Raw genomic sequence first — 24,803 nt, forward strand, 5'->3', positions numbered from 1 at the left:
GACTAACTTATATGTTTCTGCTAGCTAATACCAGGAAAAACTACCAAACTAAGGCCCCTTTCACACTACAGGTATCATCCTGTAAAAAACCTCCATTATTACTCCCGGCAAAAAGTCCTGAGAACGGCCATCAAAAAATCCCATTCATGTCAATGGTATTTTTGGAACATCCTTTTGGATCAGGCATGTCTGTTTTTACTAATGTTAGTTATTTTTGCCAGCACAAAAGACACTCATTTTTAGTCTGGCAAAAAAAAAATATGGTGAAAAACGGACGTTAAAATTTAACATTGAAGTCTATGGGAACTGGATGTTCAAAAAAACCATCCATTATCATCAGTTATTTTAACATCCGTTTTTTGTACTGAGCATGCTCAGTACAGCTTTACAAAAAAAAGGGTTAAAAACCTGATTTAAAAAACGCATGTAACTGGTAATAACGGATGATAACGGATGATAATGGATGAAGAACATCAGGTTTTTAAAGAAAAAAACATAAAAAATAATGGATGATGATCATCATTTATCATCTGTTAAAACCAGTTATTGCATCCATTTTTTGTCTTCCGGTTATTGCAAAATAATGGCAGTAAAAAAAGCAGGATGATACCTGTAATTTGAAAGGGGCCTAATAGGGGGCTACCTACATTGTGGGTTTTCATACAGGGACTAGCTATCTGGGGGATTTACTGGCTGCCTAACTACCTATTTATGTACATACCTGGCCTTCATACATGGCTGCTTAACTACCTAGCTAGCCACTTACCTACATGCCTGGCTACCTACCTATTTGGCTAGTAACCTACCTACATATCTGGCTTCCTGATCTACCTATCTACCTCCTTGCTCTTTTACTATGCAGGACACCAAGGAGGGCATTATTACAGTTTGTGGGCCTATAGATGGGAAGATTGTGTAGAGGAGGGAAGGGCACTGGAAAAATATAGAGTCTAACATGTTTGTCCTGCAGATGTTAAGAGATCGACATGCAGGTCTGATATGAACGGAGAAGAAAAGTAAAGAGGACACCGCTGATCAGAAACTACATTACTGTGAGTCCCTAGATGTAACTGTAATCACTTATATGGTATACAGATCCTGTGTACAGTTGATATCTACCGCCATATGGTCCTGTATATAATCACTTATATGGTATACAGATCTCTGTACAGCTGGTATCTACCGCTACATCGGCACTGTATATAATCACTTATATAGTATACAGACCCTGTATGGTCTGTATACAGGTCTGTGTGTGGCAGTTTTATTCAGTACAGTATGGTGGTATTATTCAGTTGTTGAGGAAATATTTCCTCCTTGTATACTGGTATTATTGGTCATGGAAAATTATTTTACCTACAATATAGTGTTTCATATATATATATTTATTTTGTGAGTAGGGGTGGTGGAGGGATTTGGGTGGAATAGGGGCATGGCATGGCAGAAGTGTGACATATGGGGTAGCCTTGCATGGGGCCCTTGTAGCATAGGCAAATGCATAACGCCAGGGATTAAAACATAAACGTGTGGCAAGTTTGTGTCCCTTCTGTTTTAAAGGACTACTCTGGGAAAATAAAACAGGATAAGGATAAGTGTCTGAATGCAGGGGGTCCACCATGGGGTCCACAACCTCATTTACAGGGCCCAGTTAATCACCTTTTCTCTGTATGTTCTGGCCCCCGTGCTTGGAGATGAGCTTTAGTGACAGCACATTCAACCAATCACAGGGGATTGTGGGGGGGATTGCTGAGTGTGTTCAAGTGTGCAAGTCGAGGACAGGAGAGTAACCCTAGTAAACCCCTATCCTATTTTCCTTGGAGTACCCCTTTAACCTCTGAAGCACTTACCTTCTCTTAGCAAAACAATAAGAACATTTGTTGCCATAGTTTTGACCGTCAGATCCACAGACTGGATCAAGTTGCAAAGTGCAGGCATCTCCTTCGAAGTTTTTGCATTCATCCTGAAGGAGTAACAAAATGATAGAAAAAACTGCTGACACAAAGGGTCACAAAGTTTGATGTATATATATCTTGATAAAAAAAAATTAAGGTGTTTTCCAGGATAATTTTTTAATAAACTCTCTAATTCATTAAAGGGGCTTTCTGGTGAAATTGTTATTGCACTACTTTCCCCAGCATGCTAATAAAACAATACAAACTTTAAATCATCTTTCTCTGCTACCTTGTAGGCTCCAGTATCAGGAGGACACTGTCTGGGGCTGATAAGGGTAGGCTCACACGGTATTTCACGCTGCGGATATGCCCGCTGCTGGCAGTCACAGAGCAACTGCAGAGTGAGCTCTGAGCTGCGGTCAGGTAGCTCTGTGTATCTGCTTGTAGCAGCGGATTTCCCGCTGGCAGTCAAGAGCGGAAACACAGAGCTACCCTGCGTGAGCTACACTGTGTGTTACCCTACCCTAACACTACTTTCCGCAGAGCTGCAGACCATAGTGTCTGCAGCCAGAGGGAACTGACAGCCAATCACTGACTGAGGCATGTGATGTCCCATCTACAGCTCTGGACAATTTTGGGAAGCAGACTGTCAGCGGAAACCAGGGCCCCTGTATAGGTAAAGTTTTTATTGTTTTATTAGGCAACCTGGGGACAGTAGTTCAATAAAAATTTCACAGGATAAACCCTCTAACAATAAAAGCATTTTTAATCAAATATATTTTCATTAAAAATAACATATATGTGTATACATAACTGGTCAGAGCACAGAGATAAGTACATATTAAAACATGCTGCTACGACATAAAGTACAAGTTGAAGGTCAACCAAGAATATACATTGTACAATCAGAGCAGTACAAGAATAGATTCCTTAGGAAAAAGGAGAAGGGGGTAACATAGGAATTAAAAAGCATGGTATAAACAAGGGGGAAAGGGATGGGGGTAGGGAGTTGGGTGAAATACAAATGAAGGGGTAATGCAAGAAGTACACAATAACATAACAATGACTACACATGGGATTCTGCAGGAATAACTTGTATGGTTCCATAGACATCAATTAATAGAATCGATACATGGAATACATATCGATTTTAAATTTAAGAGATTAAAGGGGTTATCCAACATAAGTTGATTTTAGTATGTACCTGCTAGACAGTAATGGACATTCTTAGGAAGGATCTGCGCTTGTCTTGTGGCTAAATGGCTATATTGTGGGATTACCATAACACTGTTGCAATTTTTTTGTGAACTGGAATTTCCTCTTTCAGTTTTCTTCTTTGCCTACAAATCCCATAATTCCATTATCCACCCTCCCACACATCAGCCACCCCACCCATTGAAACATAAATGAGCTGCATCCATTTAAAAGACCTGTGATTTTTAATCAGGGTGCCTACAGCTGTTGCATTAGTTGCATATTGAGCTCTCTCCCACCAAGCGATCCCTCCACCCATTGAAGCAGACAGGCTTCCTGTCATCAGCTGACTAGTGATGTCAGGTCTCAGCTGCATTGCAACCTGGGAAAAATCTGAGACAACAGTCATTTTGTATGCTGTTAAAAATAAATATTGAGGTGAAAATCATAAGAATTGTGAGACACTATATTATGAACTACACTAACTTTATAGCTCCTGTAGCATAGTCAAATCAAAACAAAATTGTGGAATACCCCTTTAAGCCTCTCACAGATTCCAATGTATGGGACAGAACAGCATGGCACAGAAATTGACTCCACTATAGAAGCACATGTACAAATTTTGTCTTCAGAAATAAAACTCTGGATTGTTCACAAAAAAAGATTCTTTTTACATAATTTTAGTAACTAGCCAAAAACCACTAGTTAAGGATTAATGTTTGTTACTCAAATTACAAGAATTATTATTGAAAGAGTTACAATGAATCAATAAAAAAAAATTTTTCTCTCTGCCATGTGAAAAAAAGACTAATTTGACAACAGTTCTTAAAGGGGTACCCGGCTCTTAACATCTTATCCCCTTTCCAAATGATAGGGGATAAGATGTTAGATCGCAGGGGTCCCGCCCCTGGGGAACCCCGCGATCTCCGTGCAGCTTCCGTGTTCGTGACAACATGCCCCCTCCATTCATGTCTATGGGAGGAGGCGTTATGGCTAGTAAATAGGGAGCGTGGCGGCTGGCATCGCTAGTCATCAAGCATGGAGCGGAGTTCGCTCCGTGCACCGAATGACAGGGGTGATGCAGCGGAGATCGCGGGGTTCCGTCATTCGGATAGGGGATAAGATGTTTTCAGCAGAGCACCCCTTTAAATCTGTCCTCTTATAACTGATGGCCGCCCGGATCGGACATCAATTTTAATAGGTGGGATAACCCTATCGGTGCTTACTGTTACAGATTCTGAGTGGAGAGGCTCCTGCACTGGGCCATATTACAGTTGTATGCTGGTGTAATGTTGCATCCATAGAAGTCTACAGGGTCATACTGTACCTCTATATGCCTACATATATAGACACATGGATTTATACTTTCTCTGTATAAATCTCACAGAATAAGAAGGTGTCATATTGTATTACTTGCTGTACTGTAGAAAAAAATGGATGGAAAATCGGTGAAAAATACCCTCATGTGAAAGCAGCCTTATGGTGTAGTCACAAAAATTCTAATCCAAATGATGCGAGGAAATAGGTAACTACCTTCGAGAAGAGTTCTACTTTATTTTTCTAAACAAAAATTTAAATAGTTCTGTATGATATTTCCAAGCCACTGGATTGTAGAAAATTAGGCCATGTTCACAAGTGGAATTTTGACACAATTTCTGTGTAATCAAAACAATTCTGCACAATTCAAAGCTCCATTGATTTCTGCAAAATTTAAAGACATGTTCAATGTTTTTCCAGAATCCAGAATTCCTGCAGCGTAAATTCTGCCATGTACCGTATTTTTCGCCCTATAGGACGTACCGGCGCATAAGACGCACCCTATTTTTAGGTGCAAAATCTAAAAAATTTAAGATTTTGAACCCAATAGTGGTCTTCAACCTGCGGACCTCCAGATGTTGCAAAACTACAACTCCCAGCATGCCCGGACAGCCGTTGATGGCCGCAGGGACCGCCGCGATAGGGGTGTATTCGCCGTATAAGACGCACCGACTTTTTCCCCCCAGTTTTGGGGAAGAAAAAGTGCGTCTTATACGGCGAAAAATACGGTAAATGGAACAGTGGAATCCCTATTCAATGAAATGTGCAGTAAATTTTGTGGAATCACGTAAATTCTACTGTGTGAAGTACAAAGTACAAAGCTGAAGTACAGTCACATGGAAGGGGTCTAACTGTGACATTTAATTATTTAAGAAATAGCAGATAAAATATAAATGAATAAATACCGGGCATGGTCCTTCAGCTACAAGTTCTAGGTCAGCCTTACTGCAAATAAATACAAGAAAATTGTGTCAGTATTACATTTGGTTTATAAAGCCTGCCATGATTTCTCTGGCTGCTATATTTATTAGTTATTAGTTCACTATCTGGACATTGTACACCCTATTTATCTGGACACTGCTAACCCTGTAATGACTAGGTGCGACTTACAAACATTCATGGCTATTAAATGAATTAAATGAAGAGATGTCTGTTGTAAAAAGCCTTAGCCCAGGTTCACACTAGCCTAATACGACCATATTTTTACAGCCATATTACCATCACAATTCCTGGCTTGATCACAGGTGTGATGATCCGAACTGACGGCTGTCAGTTGAGGTCATTAAACGCGTGGTCAGGCCGGGACTTGTAGTGGTAATATGGCTGTATTAGGCTAGTGTGAACCAAGCCTTACACTGTACATGATCTGGACAGGTTTTCAGTCTCTGGAATTCATCAACATCTTTGAATTTCGGACATAGCTTTTTTTTTTGTTCTCTGGTTTTACTTAATTTTACTCTTGGCTTCTAATGTACACTGCCTGGCCTGACCCTGGTTACTTGTAGTACTAAACTTTCCGCTGCCATGACGCTGGCCCTCCCAAATGTTATTGTGTCTCTCATATTTGTTCTGTATTATGCAACACTAGTCTGTCATATGTTATTAATGGTAAACATTTCAGAGTAGAGATATGGGGGCACACCTCCTTGGTAGAGGTAAAGATTGGACAATCCTTTAACTGTTTGTGTGATGGTCTTGCCTATCCCAAACCAATTGGTATCTTAGTGGGTCTACCTCCTGCCCATTAGCATATGTTTATGTATGCAATTCCTCCTACATTATTATATTAGTTCAAAAACTGTATCTTAATAGGGGATGTTCAGGGCAATTTTTTTATATTTACAGTTGCAAGAAAAAGTATGTGAACCCTTTGAAATTATATGGATTTCTGCACAAATTGGTCATAAAATGTGATCTGATCTTCATCTAAGTCACAACAATAGACAATCACAGTCTGCTTAAACTAATAACACACAAATAATTAAATGTTACCATGTTTTTATTGAACACACCATGTAAACATTCACAGTGCAGGTGGAAAAAGTATGTGAACCCCTAGACTAATGACATATCCAAGAGCTAATTGGAGTGAGGTGTACTCCAACTGGAGTCAAATCAATTAGATGAGATTGGAGGTGTTGGTTACAACTTCCCTGCCCCATAAAAAACACCCACCAGTTCTGGGTTTGCTTTTCACAAAAAGCCTGATGTGAGTGATGCCTCGCACAAAAGAGCTCTCAGAAGACCTACAATTAAGAATTGTTGACTTGCATAAAGCTGGAAAGGGTTATAAAAGTATCTCCAAAAGCTTTGCTGTTCATCAGTCCACGGTAAGACAAATTGTCTATAAATGGAGAAAGTTCAGCACTGCTGCTACTCTCCCTAGGAGTGGCCATCCTGTAAAGATGACTGCAAGAGCACAGCGCAGACTGCTCAATGAGGTGAAGAAGAATCCTAGAGTGTCTGCTAAAGACTTAAAAAAATCTCTGGCATATGCTAACATCCCTGTTAGTGAATATACTATACGTAAAACACTAAACAAGAATGGATTTCATGGGAGGATACCACAGAGGAAGTCACTGCTGTCCAAAAAAAAAAACATTGCTGCACGTTTACAGTTTGCACAAGAGCACCTGGATGTTCCACAGCAGTACTGGCAAAATATTCTGTGGACAGATAAAACCAAAGTTGAGTTGTTTGGAAGAAACACATAACACTATGTGTGGAGAAAAAGAGGCACAGCACACCAACATCAAAACCTCAACCTAACTGTAAAGTATGGAGGTTGGGGCATCATGGTTTGGGGCTGCTTTGCTGCATCAGGGCAGGCAACTTAAGACCATCTGTCCACCAGCTGAAGCTCAACAGAAGATGGATGTTGCAACAGGACAACGACCCAAAGCATAGAAGTAAATCAACAGAATGGCTTAAACAGAAGAAAATACGCCTTCTGGATTGGCCCTGTCACAGTCCTGACCTCAACCCGATTGAGATGCTGTGGCATGATTTCAAGAAAGCGATTCACACCAGACATCCCAAGAATATTGCTGTACTGAAACTGTTCTGTAAAGAGGAATGGTCAAGAATTACTCCTGACCTTTGTGCACGTCTGATCTGCAACTACAGGAAATGTTTGGTTGAAGTTATTGCTGCCAAAGGAGGTTCAACCAGTTATTAAACTCAAAGGTTTGATTGTGACTGTGATTGTATATTGTTGTGACTTAGATGAAGATCAGATCACATTTTATGAGAAATTTGTGCAGAAATCCATATAATTCCAAAGGGTTCACATAATTTTTTTTAAAGCCCAGGTTGAACACATTTACAGTTGCAAGAAAAAAGTAAATAAAATAAAATACTCAGCTTATCCATTCATAAGCCAATCCATTCATAAGCTATACAAATCATAACAGAATAATATAAATTACAACCCCAAAAGTGTAGTAATATTTTAGATAGGGGGCATACAAAGAGTGCCAAATGATGTACTTCAAAACATGAATAAAGTGCATGTGCAAAGTATAACATGCAATATCATTTAAACATCAAGCTCTACACCGGATACCCACATGATAAAAACCATGAGCCACCAGGAGACGTCTACCCCTATGTCCGTTTCAGAACCAAGTCTTTCTTCCTTGTATGCATCCCCCCCCCCCCCCTATGTAAAATATTACTACACTTTTGGGGGCTGTAATTTATAGTATTCTATTATGATTTCTATAGGTTTTTGTAATGTCCTTTTTGTCAGATGCCATCATCTCTGTTTTTAAATACATTTTCATGTGTTTTTTTGGCATGTATAAATGAAGGCTTTGTATTTTTTATCTATTTTGTGGTCTGTTGCAGTATTGTATATTGTTACAAGTTTTTTTCCAGCTTATCCATTCTCCTGGAGATGAAAGCGTGCTGCAGCCAGTGACTGCCTGAATGGTCACTTAGTCAACACTAGAGATGAGCGAACTTACAGTAAATTCGATTCGTCACGAACTTTTCGGCTCGGCAGTTGATGACTTATCCTGTATAAATTAGTTCAGCCTTCAGGAGCTCCCGTGGGCTTGAAAAGGTGGTACAGTCCTAGGAGACTCTTTCCTAGGACTGTATCCACCTTTTCCAGCCCACCGGAGCACCTGAAAGCTGAACTAATTTATGCAGGATAAGTCATCAACTGCCGAGCCGAGAAGTTTGTGACGAATCAAATTTACTGTAAGTTTGCTCATCTCTAGTCAAGACCAATACCAGGAAGATCTGAGCTGCACTGCAGAATAATGGCAACTGGCAATTGGGGCAGGTGAGTAATGGCTTCTTAATATTTTTTTCCCTGTATAGACACATTTGAATGTAGAAAATAGTCCCTGGGCAGATACCTTAAAGGGTTACTCCGGTGAAAAACATATTTTTTTAAAATCAACTGATGACAGAATGTTAAACAGAGTTGTAAATTACTTCGATTAAAAAATCTTAATCCTTCCAGTATTTATCAGCTGTTGTTATAATACAGAGGTAGTTCATTTCTATTTGAATTTCTTTTCTGTCTGTCCACGGTGCTCTCTGCTTACACCTCTGTCTATGTCAGGAACTGTCCAGAGCAGGATCAATTCCCCATAGCAGACAGAGGTGTCAGCAGAGAAAAGAAATTCAAAAAGAAAAGAACTTCCTCTGTATTATACAGTAGGTGATAAGTACTGGAAGGATTTAGATTTTTTAATAGAAGTAATTTACAAATCTGTTTAACTTTTTGGCACCAGTTGATTTAAAAAAAAAAAATTTCCACCGGAGTACCCCTTTAAGGCTTATGGTAGGTTCACATGTAGGTATTTTCTGTGCATATTTGCTGTAGCAGATTTTACTACCCATTGAAGTGAACGGGCAGCAAAATCTGCTAATGCAAATCTGCAATAGAAAATATGCATGTGTGAACGCACCTTTATATTGTTTGTTTGATACATATAATCCTGCAGTAAGTTTGATTCAGCCCCTAAAACACTTACGTTTTCTTAGCATTGCAAAAAAGACATTTGTTGTTATAGGTGTTTTGATCAGATCCACAGACTGGTTTATACTCTCTTGTGCAAGCTTCTTTATAGTCTTTGCATTCATCCTTAGGCTGTTCATTGAATGAGTGAGAAATGAGATGTTAAACACTGTTTACGCAGATGGCCACATTGTTTAATTTTTTTAATATTTTTTTTTTTTTTTATATAACGGGAGTGGGTGCAGGACATACATATACATCATTTTTGTAACTAGCCAATAACCAGCAGGTAGGTAGAAACTCAATGTCTCTTACTCATATCACAAGTAGTATTATTTAAAGAGATAAATGAATCAATAAATATTTTCTCTAAAAATGGTTGAAAAGTATGCTCTACCATGTGAAAAAAAGACTTAAATGGGATATCTGTCCTCTTATAACTGAAGACTTCGAAATCGGCCATCAATTTAAAAAAGTTGGATAACCCTATTGGTGTTTTCTGTCGAATGGCTCCTGCACTGGGTCATATTACAGTTGTAATGTAAAAAAAATTAAATAAATTAAAGCTGGTGTAATGTAGCATCCATAGAAGCCTACAGGGTCAGACTGTACCTCTATATCCCTATATATATATATATATATATATATATATATATATATATAAATGTAGAAAAAGCGCAGCACTCCTCAATAACGTGAAAAAAAGTGGTGATTTATTGGCTCACATAGCAGCAACGTTTCTGTCCTACCATAGGACCATTTTCAAGCTTAGTGACACAACTCAAGTAGGGGGTATATATACCCAAACATATGTGTGTAATCAACATCATGATCAATATAAACAATTAGCAAAATAAAGTGCATAAGTGCAAAAAATGCATTGCATTACAAGCAGTGTAAACAGTATCAAAAGTGTACATACATATTATATAAAGTGCATTACATAAAATGTGCGGTAGATTAAAAACATGCTTGAAAATCTCATAATACATATAATTGTCTATTAATAACTGCAGCTGATAACAATATTAAATAATGTATACTAGTATAGTAGTAAGTGGAGATACCTGTGAGATGCTCCTGAGCATAACAGTATGGCGCCCGCAGCATGGGACGCCGTTCTCGGCGTCTACTATTGCGAGCGACCGAGTTCCGGTCAGGTGAACATGTCACATGACTAACAGCAATCACGTGATGCTGTAGTCATGGAGCCCACAGACGCCTGAACTTGCGCCCGTGAGAAGCGTATGAATCAGATGGAGAATGGTCTAGTGTGTGAACAGCGCCCGAGGGATGGCACACAATCAATCCCAATGTATAGAGTAATAAGATATTGCACAGAATAGGAGAAATGAAATGAAATGCAAATAGAAATAAAATAAATACAAATAAAAACATAATGATAAACGAAAATGTATATAAGAAATAAAAAATAAAAAAAATAAAAATAAAAATAAAAAATAAAATAAAAAATAATAAATACAAATGAAATAAAATGATAAATAAATCAAAAGATATTGGTACACCAAACCAGTGTAATTCTTTATTATTAATGTTCTCTCCCTTGGGCTAGGGAAGGAGGATAAAGGCCATCTACTAGAGACCCTCCCTGGTTTGTAGGGCAACCCCGGATGTGTCCAGAAACCGGGTCACCACCCGAGGATGCCAAAGGTTCATCCAACGAACGCGAGGTTCTGTTAGGAATCCCCGGTTCGCTAGAGTTCCCACTACAGCCAATTTTGGGAGTGTGCTAATATTTAAATAGCAACATAGACTCATGCATATATAATAATATTTTAGGCCAACCTCCAGATGTCAAAATAATGAAAATAAATGATAAATTAAAATATACAAATAAAATGATAATAAATAATAATTATTTAAAGTATAAAAATAATAAAAAAATAATGAAAAAACTAAATACAAAGATAAACAAAATAGGAAAAGGATAGTTGAAACCAAAAGAACATGTAGTTAGTACATCTGGATTTATTGAGTACCCACTCTGGGTCTTTTTTCTCACTGTTGACCATGTCACCATCTATATATACATCAATATACTTATAAAAACATGAAAATATTAAATAAAAATTATATGAGCAGTCACACAGGTGTCTTCCACTTTGAGGTTCTGTAAACTGAAAAAAAATAGTAAGAAAAGAAGAAAAGAAAAGGAAAATTAGTGAAAATCAATAATAGCAATACATAACAATAATCATATACATATTCATAATAATGCAGATCTAAATTGTGTCAAAGAAGTCCCAGCTGAAGTTGTATAATTTTATCAACAGATGTAATAGTTGAAGATTGTCAAGAGGTATGAATAGAGTAAAGGAAATATGCTCACCATTCTTATTATATTATATTGAAGTCGACATTAAGACCGGTAGGACGGAGTGTGTTCAACTGATGAATCCACCAGAATTCCCTCTGTTTTAACCTTGCCAACCTATCACCACCCCTGTTGGGCTTGGGAACAGATTCTAGTGTCATAAATTTTAAATCCTTGTCAGTGTGTCCTACTTCAGTGTAATGCTTTGAAACAGGAAGATCCATCCTGTGTTTACGGATGCTGTATCTATGGTTTTTGATGCGCACCTTGAGACTGCACGTGGTTTGACCCACATAAAGCAGTCCACATGGGCACACCAACACATAGACCACCCAGCCGGAGTCGCACGTCAGGAACTGTCTCAACCGGTATTTTTTCTGTGTTGTGGGGTGGGTAAACTCATTGCCCTTCAACATTGAGGGACAGTTGATACACGTGAGGCAAGGAAAGGATCCTTTTCTTTGGGATCCTAGGAAAGTTTGATGACTAACTTTCTGTGAAGGAACCTCTGTTTTTACTAGTTTGTCTCTTAGGTTATATGATCGTCTGTACGACATCAGAGGGTTCGCTCTGAACTCACTGATGTTTTTAAAGCTATCTCGCATAATAGGCCAGTGTTTATTCAAAATATTAGAAATATGGTTACTATGTGCAGAATAGGTAGAAATAAAAGGAATCCTAGTATGTTTAGCTCTAGTCTTGGGTTTCAAAATAGATTCTCTATCTAGCGCTAATACCTCCTCTTTATGTGCATTAATGATATCATTAGGATAACCCCTTTGTTGGAAATTTCTAGACATAACATTTAGTGTTTCCATTAACTTGGAACTGTCATCCACGATCCTCCAAGGAGTTAACCATTTTACGCGGATGACAACTCCGGAAATGGAGCAGAGTATTTTTATCTGTAGGTTTGGAATATAGTGTAGTATTTAGATGTTGTCCCATTTTGCAAACCATCACATCAAGAAAGCTCACTTCCTGTTTGGAATAAGTCATAGTGAATTTGATGTTGTCCTCCATATTGTTTAAGAACTCATGAAAAGTATGTAGCTCTTCCTCGGAACCACTCCACAGGAGGAAGACGTCGTCAATGTAACGCCACCACCCCAGACAATGTCTGAAGTGGTGGCACACATAGACGACGTCTTCCTCCAATGAACCAACATATAGATTTGCATACATTGGCGCAACATTCGTCCCCATAGCGGTCCCAACTAACTGTAAATAATATTTGTCATCAAAAATAAAATAATTGTTGGTCAAGATTAATTTTAATAAATCTAACATAAAATGTGATTGCTGTTAGTCATGTGACATGTTCACCTGACCGGAACTCGGTCGCTCGCAATAGTAGACGCCGAGAATGGCGTCCCATGCTGCGGGCGCCATACTGTTATGCTCAGGAGCATCTCACAGGTATCTCCACTTACTACTATACTAGTATACATTATTTAATATTGTTATCAGCTGCAGTTATTAATAGACAATTATATGTATTATGAGATTTTCAAGCATGTTTTTAATCTACCGCACATTTTATGTAATGCACTTTATATAATATGTATGTACACTTTTGATACTGTTTACACTGCTTGTAATGCAATGCATTTTTTGCACTTATGCACTTTATTTTGCTAATTGTTTATATTGATCATAATGTTGATTACACACATATGTTTGGGTATATATACCCCCTACTTGAGTTGTGTCACTAAGCTTGAAAATGGTCCTATGGTAGGACAGAAACGTTGCTGCTATGTGAGCCAATAAATCACCACTTTTTTTTACGTATTTGAGGAGTGCTGCGCTTTTTCTACATTTATATTACATGGACTTTGATCGGGTCTGGGGCGCTGGCACCCGCTACTGTATTGGATAAGTAGTGCTGCAGATTTTCTTCATTGATATATATATATATATATATACACATATGAATTTATATAGTTTACTTTCTGTCTAACTTTGTAAAAATCTTACAGAATAAGATGATGTCATATTGTATTGGTTGCTGTATTGCAGAGATATTAGAGGGGAACAAAAAAAAAAATGAATGGAAAACCGGTAAAAATACTCATGTGAAAGCAGCCGTATGGTACATTTGCATATGTCAGATATTCATAAAAATTCTACTACAGATCTGCCATGTGTGAAAATAGCCTACATCCTTCAAGAAGAGCTCTACTTTATTTTTATAAACAAAAATTAAAATAGTTGTAATATGATATATCTAAGGCACTGAATTGTAGAAAATGATTTTCAGCATTCAGCTACGTTCACATGGTGAAATTTCCGAGCGGAATTACGCAAAGAATATTCGGCTCAGAAATTCTGCTGCAGCAGAGTCCTATTGATTTGAGGACAACACAAAAAAGAAATTAAAAAAATAAAGATTTTCCTCTGTAGCAAACAGCTGCTAAAAAGTACTGAAAGGATTAAAAATTTTTAATAGAAGTAATTTACAAATCTGTTTAACTTTCTGGCACCAGTTCATTTAAAAAAAAAGTTTTACACCGGAGTACCCCTTTAAGTGACTAGCCAAAAACTACTAGTTAGGGATTAATGTTTGTAACTCATATATCAAGCATTATTATTGAAAGTGAATCAATAAATATTGATCAATGATGGTGTCACGTCCCGGGAACTGTGCATGATGGGAGAATATCCCCATAAGAACTGCACAGCTCCCGGGACGTGACATCATCATTGAGCAGTTAGTGAGAAAACAACAACTCAACTTCAGAAGCTAATAACTATTGGAAGGGTTAAGATGGGCAAAGGTTTATACAATAATATCAGGAAGCATTACTTTACTGAGAGAGTAGTGGGGCGGGAGTAGTGGGGCAGCACATATTCAACTTTTGCGAACATGGGGTGCCAACTTCAGATATGTTTTTTTGCACCGTTATCTGTAGTTTTATTAATACCATTTTTATTTTGATGGGACTTTTTGATCACTTTTTATTAGCTTTTGTATGGTATATGAAGTGATCAAAAATGCACAATTTTGGACTTTGGTGTTTTTTTTTTTATGTGTATGCCATCAAACATGCGGTTTAACTACCGTATATACTCGAGTATAAGCCGAGGCCCCTAATTTCACCCCAAAAATCCAGGAAAAGTTATTGACTCCACTATAAGCCTATGGTGGGAAATACATCATCCCCCCTGTCATCATACAGACCTCCGTCATTAACAACCCCGTCATCATCCCCCCCTTCATCATCACCGCCTGCCTTCATCATCATACAGACCCCCCCTTCAGTTTTCTACTCACCTCCCCTCGGTGGGAAGGAAGAGTGAGCTGGTCCGAGCCATCTATGCTGCAGGGACTGTCCGGTGGGGAGGGTTAGTCGTTCTGGGCTGTCTATCTTCACCGGGAGGCCCTCCGCTCCGTGCCACGCCCGGACTAGGGACGTTCATGCGCAGGGACGTCATGGACATCTGCTGCGCACGGACATCCCTGTGCGTTGTCGTGAAGATGTACAGCCCGGAATGACTAACCCTCCCCACCGGACGGTCCCTGCAGCATAGATGGCCCGGACCAGCTAACCCTTCCTTCCCACCGAGGGGAGGTGAGTAGAAAACTAAAGGGGGGAGTCTGGATGATGACGAAGGCCCGGCAGTGGTCTTCAACCTGCGAGGACCTCCAGATGTTTCAAAACTACAGTTCCCAGCATGCCCGGACAGGCGATGGCTGTCCGGGCATTCTGGGAGTTGTAGTTTTGCAACATCTGGAGGTCCACAGGTTGAAGACCACTGAAAGTTATTGACAGGCGGAGAGCTCACTCGAGTATAAGCCAAGGGGGGCGTTTTCAGCACGAAAAATTGTGCTGAGAAACTCAGCTTATACTCGAGTATATACGGTAACGCAGCGATACCACATATGATTATGTTTATTTTTTATTACATTATTTTATTAAAAAAATAGGAAAAAAGGGGGGGGATTAAAACTTTTATTAGGGAAGGGGTTAATTCACTTATTTAAAAAGTGTACATTTTATTTCCATCTCTAGTCTTAGTATGTGAGTTTCCTTTTTCCCATATACCGTATATACTCGAGTATAAGCCGAGTTTTTCAGCACGATTTTTCGTGCTGAAAACACCCCCCTCGGCTTATACTCGAGTGAACTCCCCCACCCGCAGTGGTCTTCAACCTGCGGACTTCCAGAGGTTTCAAAACTACAACTCCCAGCAAGCCAGGGCAGCCATCGGCTGTCCGGGCTTGCTGGGAGTTGTAGTTTTGAAACCTCCGGAGGTCCGCAGGTTGAAGACCACTGCGGCCTTCAACATCATCCAGCCCCCTCTCACCCCCTTTAGTTCTGAGTACTCACCTCCGCTCGGCGCTGGTCCGGTCCTGCAGGGCTGTCCGGTAAGGAGGTGGTCCGGTGAGGAGGTGGTCCGGGCTGCTATCTTCACCGGGGAGGCCTCTTCTAAGCGCTTCGGGCCCGGCCTCAGAATAGTCATGTTGCCTTGACAACGACGCAGATGCGTCATTGTCAAGGCAACGGCTCTATTCCGGGCCGGAAGCGCGGAGAAGAGGCGCCCCCGGTGAAGATAGCAGCCCGGACCACCTCCTCACCGGACCACCTCCTTACCGGACAGCCCTGCAGGACCGGACCAGCGCCGAGCGGAGGTGAGTACTCAGAACTAAAGGGGGTGAGAGGGGGCTGGATGATGTTGAAGGCCGCAGTGGTCTTCAACCTGCGGACCTCCGGAGGTTTCAAAACTACAACTCCCAGCAAGCCCGGACAGCCGATGGCTGCCCGGGCTTGCTGGGAGTTGTAGTTTTGAAACCTCTGGAGGTCCGCATGTTGAAGGCCGCAGTGGTCTTCAACCTGCGGACCTCCGGAGGTTTCAAAACTACAACTCCCAGCAAGCCCGGACAGCCGATGGCTGCCCGGGCTTGCTGGGAGTTGTAGTTTTGAAACCTCTGGAGGTCCGCATGTTGAAGGCCGCAGTGGTCTTCAACCTGCGGACCTCCGGAGGTTTCAAAACTACAACTCCCAGCAAGCCCGGACAGCCGATGGCTGCCCGGGCTTGCTGGGAGTTGTAGTTTTGAAACCTCTGGAGGTCCGCAGGTTGAAGACCACTGAGGGCGAATGATGAGAAGAGGATGATGAAGGGGGGGGGGGTGTGGGGATGATGAAGGGGGGTGGGGATGATGAAGGGGGGGGGTGTGGGATGATTACAAGGGGATGATGAAGGGGGGATGTGTGGGATAAGGGGATGTGTGGGATGATGACAAGGGGATGATGAAGGGGGGATGTGTGGGATAAGGGGATGTGTGGGATGATGACAAGGGGATGATGAAGGGGGGATGTGTGGGATGATAAGGGGATGTGTGGGATGATGACAAGGGGATGATGAAGGGGGGATGTGTGGGATGATAAGGGGATGTGTGGGATGATGACAAGGGGATGATGAAGGGGGGATGTGTGGGATGATAAGGGGATGTGTGGGATGATGACAAGGGGATGATGAAGGGGGGATGTGTGGGATGATGACAAGGGGATGATGAGGATGTTAATGACGGGTCTGGATGATGACAGGGGGGGATGAGGTATTTCCCACCCTAGGCTTATACTCGAGTCAATAACTTTTCCTGGGATTTTGGGTTGAAATTAGGGGTCTCGGCTTATACTCGGGTCGGCTTATACTCGAGTATATACGGTAATTGCAGTTTTAAGAGGCACTGTCATAATTAAAAAAAAAACGTTTTATATTGTGCTGACTGAATGATAACATGACTTTTATTATAATGTTATTAAAAAAAAAACTATTTGACCTTAAAATAAATAAATAAATGGTATAAGCAGTTACCACTAGGGGTCATCTATCTTCCTCCACACCAACTCAGCACGTTACATACCACTCATAAAGCAAACCGGTATCTAGTATAGGATATATGTGATGTGCAGACTTGCTCATACAGACTGCTCTTCAGTGTGTGATTGTCCCTGATTGGGACACACACACACACCACTCTTATCTATATTTACTTCTTCCTAACCATGTGATCTGCTCAGGTCTGTCAACAGCTTAAAGCAGCAGCTAATGGAGCAAGGAGGCATAGTTAGCAGCTGAGTATCTATGCATGATGTGTGTGTGTGTGTGTGTGATACTGCCTGCAGCCTATTATGTGTGATATAGCAAGCTCTCTGCTGTGTTTGTCAAATGCTGTATTAGAAGATCTGTTCTGCCATTCAGGATTCTGAGAAAGCTGTATGACACATATAGTTAGATAGAACAGATAGAAAATGTATGTATACAAAACAACTGTACTTTTATCACTTAACCTTTGCACTAATTTAGGGAGATGTATTTTAATTTTTACAAATTTACAGTTATAATATCACCATAGTGTCTTAGATATACTGCAGGCAAACTCTAATAATCCTCCTCTCTGTGTAAAATGCACAGCATGAAAACAGAGAGGAAAGGGTTACAGAGCAGCCTTCAGTGATTGGATGAAGAGAATCAGTACAACACAGCAGACACAGGGAGGAAGATGAGTCATGCAGAGGGAGGACACATGAAAACCATGTGAGCAACAGATAAAGGGTATTTGTGAGAGAAATATAGGTGCTAGACACATAAAATACATAATCAGTGTTAGGTACTAAGTAACATATAATTGTCACGTATGGGCAGGGAAAGAGGGCAGCCCTGAACTCACCCACAGCCTCTGTCCCTGCCTACTTACGTACCCGCCCTAAGCAGGGGGTCCGTAACCACGGTGCCGTTCCCTTCCTATATAAGTGATGGCAGTCAGTTGTCAAAACAATAAACTACAATAAACAGATAGTAGGTCGGGAAAAAGCTGGAGGCACACAATCTAACAGAAAAATAACCTAAAAACACGCACACACATCATAGTCGATGAGTCCAAACCAAAAGGGAGCAAAGTACAATAATTGAGTTACAGAGGGAAGTCAAAAAGCCGGGCTAAGAGTCATAGTAAACCAGAATATGCAGGGGATGAACAGATGAAATGAATGTTAAACACTAAACAGATCAGAAAAATAGAACACTGTCCAGACTGGACACAAAACACTAACATAAACAGATTCTAGTTCAGAGGACACAGATAAGTGATAAAGTACAGAAGACACTATAGACCAGTGGTCTTCAACCTGCGGACCTCCAGATGTTTCATAACTACAACTCCCAGCATGCCCGGACAGCTGATGGCTGTCCGGGCATGCTGGGAGTTGTAGTTTTGCAACATCTGGAGGTCCGCAGGTTGAAGACCACTGCTATAGACCAATGGTAATGTACAGAGAAAACACTACATCAGTGATCTTGTACACTATGATCAGTGCATGTACTAAAAACACATAAGATCCGCAATCATAAACTCTATAAAAACGGATAAGAAAAAAACCAAACTTTACAACATGGAGGGATACAGGTCAGGATATCAAAACAAGAATCATACAAAGTCAAACTCTACAAAATGGAGGAACCAGGATACCAGAACAGGAGCGAGACTCAACCAGGAGAACGTCGTCCCAACAACCAGAGGCGTTGTCCCAGCAACCAAAATAAACAACAGGGCTAGGAAGCATTAACCCTACGGGCAGAACCAGTCGTCGCAATATATATATATATATATATATATATATATATAATTTTTTTTTGTGTGGGATATGCCAGATATGCTTTAAAGGGGTTTTCCAGGAATACAAAAACAGAGATAATTTCTTTCAAAGACCATTCCCTGTCTGTCTTCAGGTTGGGCATGGTTATACAGCTCAGTTTCATTGAAGTGAATGGAGCCAAGTTGTAATACCACACCCAAAGTGGAGACAGACGAAGTGGTCTATAAAAGAAAATAGGTCTGTTTTTCAATTCCTTAAGTATTATCACCATTTTATATATTAAATATATTTACTTTTCATTTTATATATCAAATATATTTACTCAACTAAAGGGGGCCCATCACGGTGTTGTGCAGAGTTGTGCAGGCACAATCTCATCATTGTTTGGATGGAAAAGATACCCTCTCTTAAATAGGTGCCTTTTAAAACAATGCATGTTTGTGTGCATGTGCAAACACGTGATGTGTTCCGTGCACCATGTGACAAATTTCTCAGCACCTCCAGAGTCTACCCAATAGGTGGATAAAAGACACAAGATGGGGGGCTCTGCTAATATGTATGTATCTGCTTAAGGGGGTACTCCGCTGCTCAGCGTTTGGAACAAACTGTTCCGAGCGCTGGACCCGGCGCTGGGAGCTCGTGATGTCATAGCCCCGCCCCCTCATGGTGTCATGCCCCGTCCCCTCAATGCAAGACTATGGGAGGGGGCATGACAGCTGTCACGCCCCCTCCCATAGACTTGCATTGAGGCGGTGGGGCATGAAGTCATGAGGGGGTGGGGCTATGACGTCAAAAGCTCCCGGCGCTGTATGTGTCCCCCCTCGACAGGGGTGTACATATAATATACTGAACCTCCCTTGTCAAATGACTGGTGCCTGTACAAACACAGCTGGCTTCACTGTATGAAAATATCAAAATAATAACAATAGCAAGATACGCAGATCAGCTGGTATACAAAAGGCAGTGGTAGATGGGGGGAACAAAAACCCAGGCTGGGGAGGGCAGGAAAAGTGATGGAGCAAGTGAACCCATGTCCATGAGAGACCTCACACGTTCCGACACAGCATGTGACTTCCTCAGGGGTGTAGAGGTGCTTGAGATAAGCATGTCTTATATACAATGAAAAACAGGCAATTACCTAGTCAGGTGTAGGTCTCCATGTTTGTGGCTTGGCGGGCGTCTACGTTCACGTCACTTGACGAGAAGGTCAAGTGACGTGCTGGCACTGCTACCTCCTCTCTTTCACACGCTCTCGCGCGTAAGAGCGCGAGTCACGTAGCAGCCACGAAGTCACGTGTGCAAATAGATCATCTGGTCTTAAAGTCACCTGATTCAGCTGCCCATATGACAGAGTCATATGCTCGCGAGCAATTTACATGTTACCGCGCTCTCATAGTCACCTGACTAAGCCGATCACGTGACATAGGAACAGGTCACATGATCGCATTGAATTACAGTATGATAACTTAACAGAAACAATCACTATGGGCAAAGATGATGGATATAATATAGTAACAATAAAATTAATAATAAATATAATTTAGTGATACAAAAATTAGGCTGACTCTAATGCGCCATGTCATGGGTCAAAAAGTAAAAATTATAATAAAAATAATAAAGAATAATAATAATAAAAAAAAAACACATTTGTTAAACATAATATATATAATATTATCATATTAATTAAACTACTTAAAACTCATAACACCACCATAGAGTTACTTGTTACCCATGTCCCTATCTAATACCAATACCTAAGAATTAAAAAGAAAAAATATATTATTGAACTTATATATAGATTAGTAAAAATATTGACCAATCATATACAAAATATATGTGTACGTATAAAGAAATATAAGATCACAGAGGAGTCGATTTACAATAATCCAATTGGTGGATCTTCTGTGAAGGTGTGGCTGTATTCCCAGTAGGTGATCGGAGGTATGATAATTATGACATTCACATGTGCCCACCTTATAAGATCAGTTGCTTTAAATTTCTCAGTGAACATATTTATAGTTTTCATGTATGCACTATTATAAGCACAAGCATATAAGAATATTTATTATAAATGCAATACAGTAATATAATATCCACATGCAGTTTATACTACACATGTACTGTATTTTGGCACTTAATGAATTGTATAAACTACTTTAATTGAAACTATTAAAGGGGTACTCTGGTGAAAAACAAGTAAACAACTAATGTTTTTAATTCAACTGGTGCCAGAAAGTTAACCACATTTGTAAATTACTACTATTTAAAAATCTTAATCCTTCCAGTAATTATCAGCTGCTGTATACTAGAGAAAGTTGTGTGGTTCTTTCCAGTCTAACTACGGTGCACTCTGATGCCACCTTTGTCCATGTCAGGAACTGTCCAGAGTAAAAGTAAATCCCCATAGCAAACATCTCCTGGTCTGTACAGTCCATGACACAAACAGGGTTTTAACTGTAAATTACTTCTATTTTTAAATAGAAGTAATTTAAATATCTGCAAAACTTTCTGGCACCAGTTGATTTGAATTTTTTTTTTCCATTGGAGTACCTCTTTAACATATAATGAATTCTAATCATACATCTGGCAATCTGTGAGTGTATATAGGCTTTGTCACATGATAAAATTATCAAAAACTGAACTGTGGTGGTTATACTTTTGGGGATCTTGGTTCCCCCTAAAATGCATTTTTTTTAATGAAGCTCTTGCATCTCTGCACTAGCCTATCGGATAAGGTAGGAATAACAGAATGGAAGCAATTGTATGATACTTAGCTTCATTGTATTCTAAATATACACATGTACATACCTCAGTTCCACCATCATTAGGGTTACAGATGACACCTAAAAAATAAAATAATAATAATAAAAATAATATATAAATAGTACATAGTATGAGATACATTCCATTTTATATAATACAGATATTTCTTTAACCTCTTAAGGACCCATGACGTATGCATACGTCATGGGTCCCGGTCCTGCGATATAACGCGGGGTCACACGGTGACCCCGCATCATATCGCGGCGGGCCCGGCGTCATAGTGAAGCCGGGACCCGCCTCTAATAGCGCGCGGCACTGATCGCTGTGCCGCGCGCTATTAACCCTTTAGCCGCGCGCTCAAAGCTGAGCCGCGCGGCTAAAAACGAAAGTAAAAGTGCCCGGCTAGCTCAGGGAGCTGTTCGGGATCGCCGCGGTATAATCGCGGCATCCCGAGCAGCTGTAGCACAGGAGGAGGTCTTCTTACCTTCTCCTGTGCTGTCCGATCGCCGAATGAATGCTTCAAGCCTGAGATCCAGGCTTGAGCATTCAATCGCCTAAAACACTGATTGATCCATTCCTATGGAGATGGATCAATCAGTGTAAAAGATCAGTAAATGCAATGTTATAGCCCCTTATGGGAGCTATAATGTTGCATAAGAAAAGTGTAAAAAAATCATTAACCCTTTCAATTATCCCTTCCCCTAATAAAAGTTTAAATCACCCGGCATTTCCAAAAATAAAAAAAACATTATGTAAATAATAATAAAAATAAACATATGTGGTATCGTCGCGTGCGGAAATGTCCGATTTATAAAAATATACCGCTTTTTAAACCGCTCGTTCAATGGCGTACGCGCAAAAAAATTCCAAAATCCAAAATAGCGCATTTTTGATCACTTTTTATACCACAAAAAAGTGAATAAAAAGTGATCAAAAAGTCTGATCAGAACAAAAATGGTACCGCTAAAAACTTCAGATGACGGCGCAAAAAATGAGTCCTCAAAGCGCCCTGAACACAGAAAAATAAAAAAGTTATAGGGGTCAAAAGATGACCATTTTAAACGTATAAATTTTCCTGCATGTATTCATGATTTTTTTCGGAAGTGATACAAATTCAAACCTATACAAGTAGGGTATCATTTTAACCGTATGGACCTACAGAATAAAGATAAGGTATCATTTTTGACAAAAAATGTACAGCGTAAAAATAGAAGCCCCCAAAACTTACAAAATAGTGTTTTTTCATCAATTTTGTCGCACATTGATTTTTTTCCCCGTTTCACCGTAGATTTTTGGGTAAAATGACTAATGTCATTACAAAGTAGAATTAGTGACGCAAAAATTAAGCCATTATATATAATTTTAGGTGAAAATTTTTAAGAGTTATGATTTTTTAAAGTTAAGGAGGAAAAATTGAAAATGAAAAAACGGAAAAAGCCCGGGTCCTTAAGGGGTTAATATACTGGGAATTTACTTTCATCATTTATTATACAGGTTAGTAAACATTTCTATATATAAACATTGCAACATGTAGCAAACATGCATCAAAGAGAAAATGCACAGAAAAATAATGATTTCATAAATAAAGCACATTACAAATAAAACAAGTAATAATGATGACATTAACAACACAATGAACAATAGAGAAAACTAAAAGAAATAAATCTTTAGGATTTTAACCTGTGAAACTGATGAATGCCACAACAGCAAGGACAATGACTCCTATGGGCGTCATAGTTGAGGAGTGTGAACCTGGAGCAATAGATTCGGCAAGTAATTCTCCTTCACATTGTTGTATATATTTATATTCTTCAGAGGTTTACTTAAGGGAGGTCTAAAAGCAGACATCGTCAATACTTACGGTAAACGGATATAACATTTAAGTCATGTCATTACCAGCCAAGACCTAGCTTCTTTCCTCAATTATAATCTTATATTTACAAATATTTGCTTTTACTTAATAAATAAGGAAACATCAGGGGGGAAGTTCAGTCTCAGTTCTATTTGCTGTTCCACATAATCTTCTTCCCTTTATGAAACAGCAGGATGTGTCCTATAAAGAAGTAAACCAGCAGTCTAAAAAAGGAATAAAAGTGAATTAAACAATGATTGTCAGCAACAAAATAGCCAATGGCAAAGACAGAAGTCATAGGGCCCCATAACAGAGATCAAAAATAAAAAAAAAACAAAAAACTGTAAAATATGTTCTTTAGCAAATAAAACTGTGTGTATGTTTATAATTTAGATTGTAAATTTGCCCCCCCCCCCCTCACTGCAGCCTCTTTTGGGCCTGAAAAAGGAAATCAATAGACATTCAAAAATCTGCTTGATGTTAGCAGTAGAAGGAACAATTGGCCTAAAGGGGTACTCCGCTGTTAGACATCTTATTCTCTATCTGGTACCTCAGCAGCCCGGAGCTAAGTTTTTTCGGAGGCTGATGACTGCCAGTGCCGGGGATGGGGCATCATGACATCACGACCCCACCCCTCGTGACGTCACGTCCGCCCCCTCAATGCAAGTCTATGGAAGGGGTGTCACGCCCCCTCCCATAGACTTGTATTGAGGGGGCGGGGGCACGATGTCACGATGTCCCATCCCCTGCACCGGCCGTTATCAGCCTCGGAAAAAACTTAGCTCTGGGCTGCTGAGGTACCGAGCTGCTGCAGGGGGGATTGCGGATAGGGGATAAGATGTCTAGCAGCGGAGTACCACTTGAAAGGATG

General features: G+C 40.0%; 1 protein-coding gene across 14 annotated transcripts in view; it reads right to left on the reverse strand.

The window, feature by feature from the left end:
* Positions 1 to 24,803, reverse strand: part of LOC130369631 (double-headed protease inhibitor, submandibular gland-like) — a 99,789-nt gene that overhangs the window by 2,586 nt on the left and 72,400 nt on the right. For 6 of the 14 annotated variants that reach the window (XM_056575088.1, XM_056575095.1, XM_056575091.1 and 3 more), the window contains 5 exons: positions 23,761 to 24,156; positions 22,126 to 22,160; positions 9,395 to 9,510; positions 5,309 to 5,348; positions 1,848 to 1,960 (listed from right to left, as the gene is read on the reverse strand). In XM_056575088.1, coding sequence (XP_056431063.1) covers positions 1,848 to 1,960; positions 5,309 to 5,348; positions 9,395 to 9,510; positions 22,126 to 22,160; positions 23,761 to 23,815 — 359 coding nt within the window. In that variant the 5' untranslated portion in view covers positions 23,816 to 24,156. The remainder of the gene's footprint in view (positions 1 to 1,847; positions 1,961 to 5,308; positions 5,349 to 9,394; positions 9,511 to 22,125; positions 22,161 to 23,760; positions 24,157 to 24,803) is intronic. The other 8 variants (XM_056575098.1, XM_056575099.1, XM_056575096.1 and 5 more) reach the window with 5 other exon arrangements.

Source organism: Hyla sarda, chromosome 4, assembly GCF_029499605.1.
Source record: "Hyla sarda isolate aHylSar1 chromosome 4, aHylSar1.hap1, whole genome shotgun sequence".
Taxonomy (NCBI): domain Eukaryota; kingdom Metazoa; phylum Chordata; class Amphibia; order Anura; family Hylidae; genus Hyla; species Hyla sarda.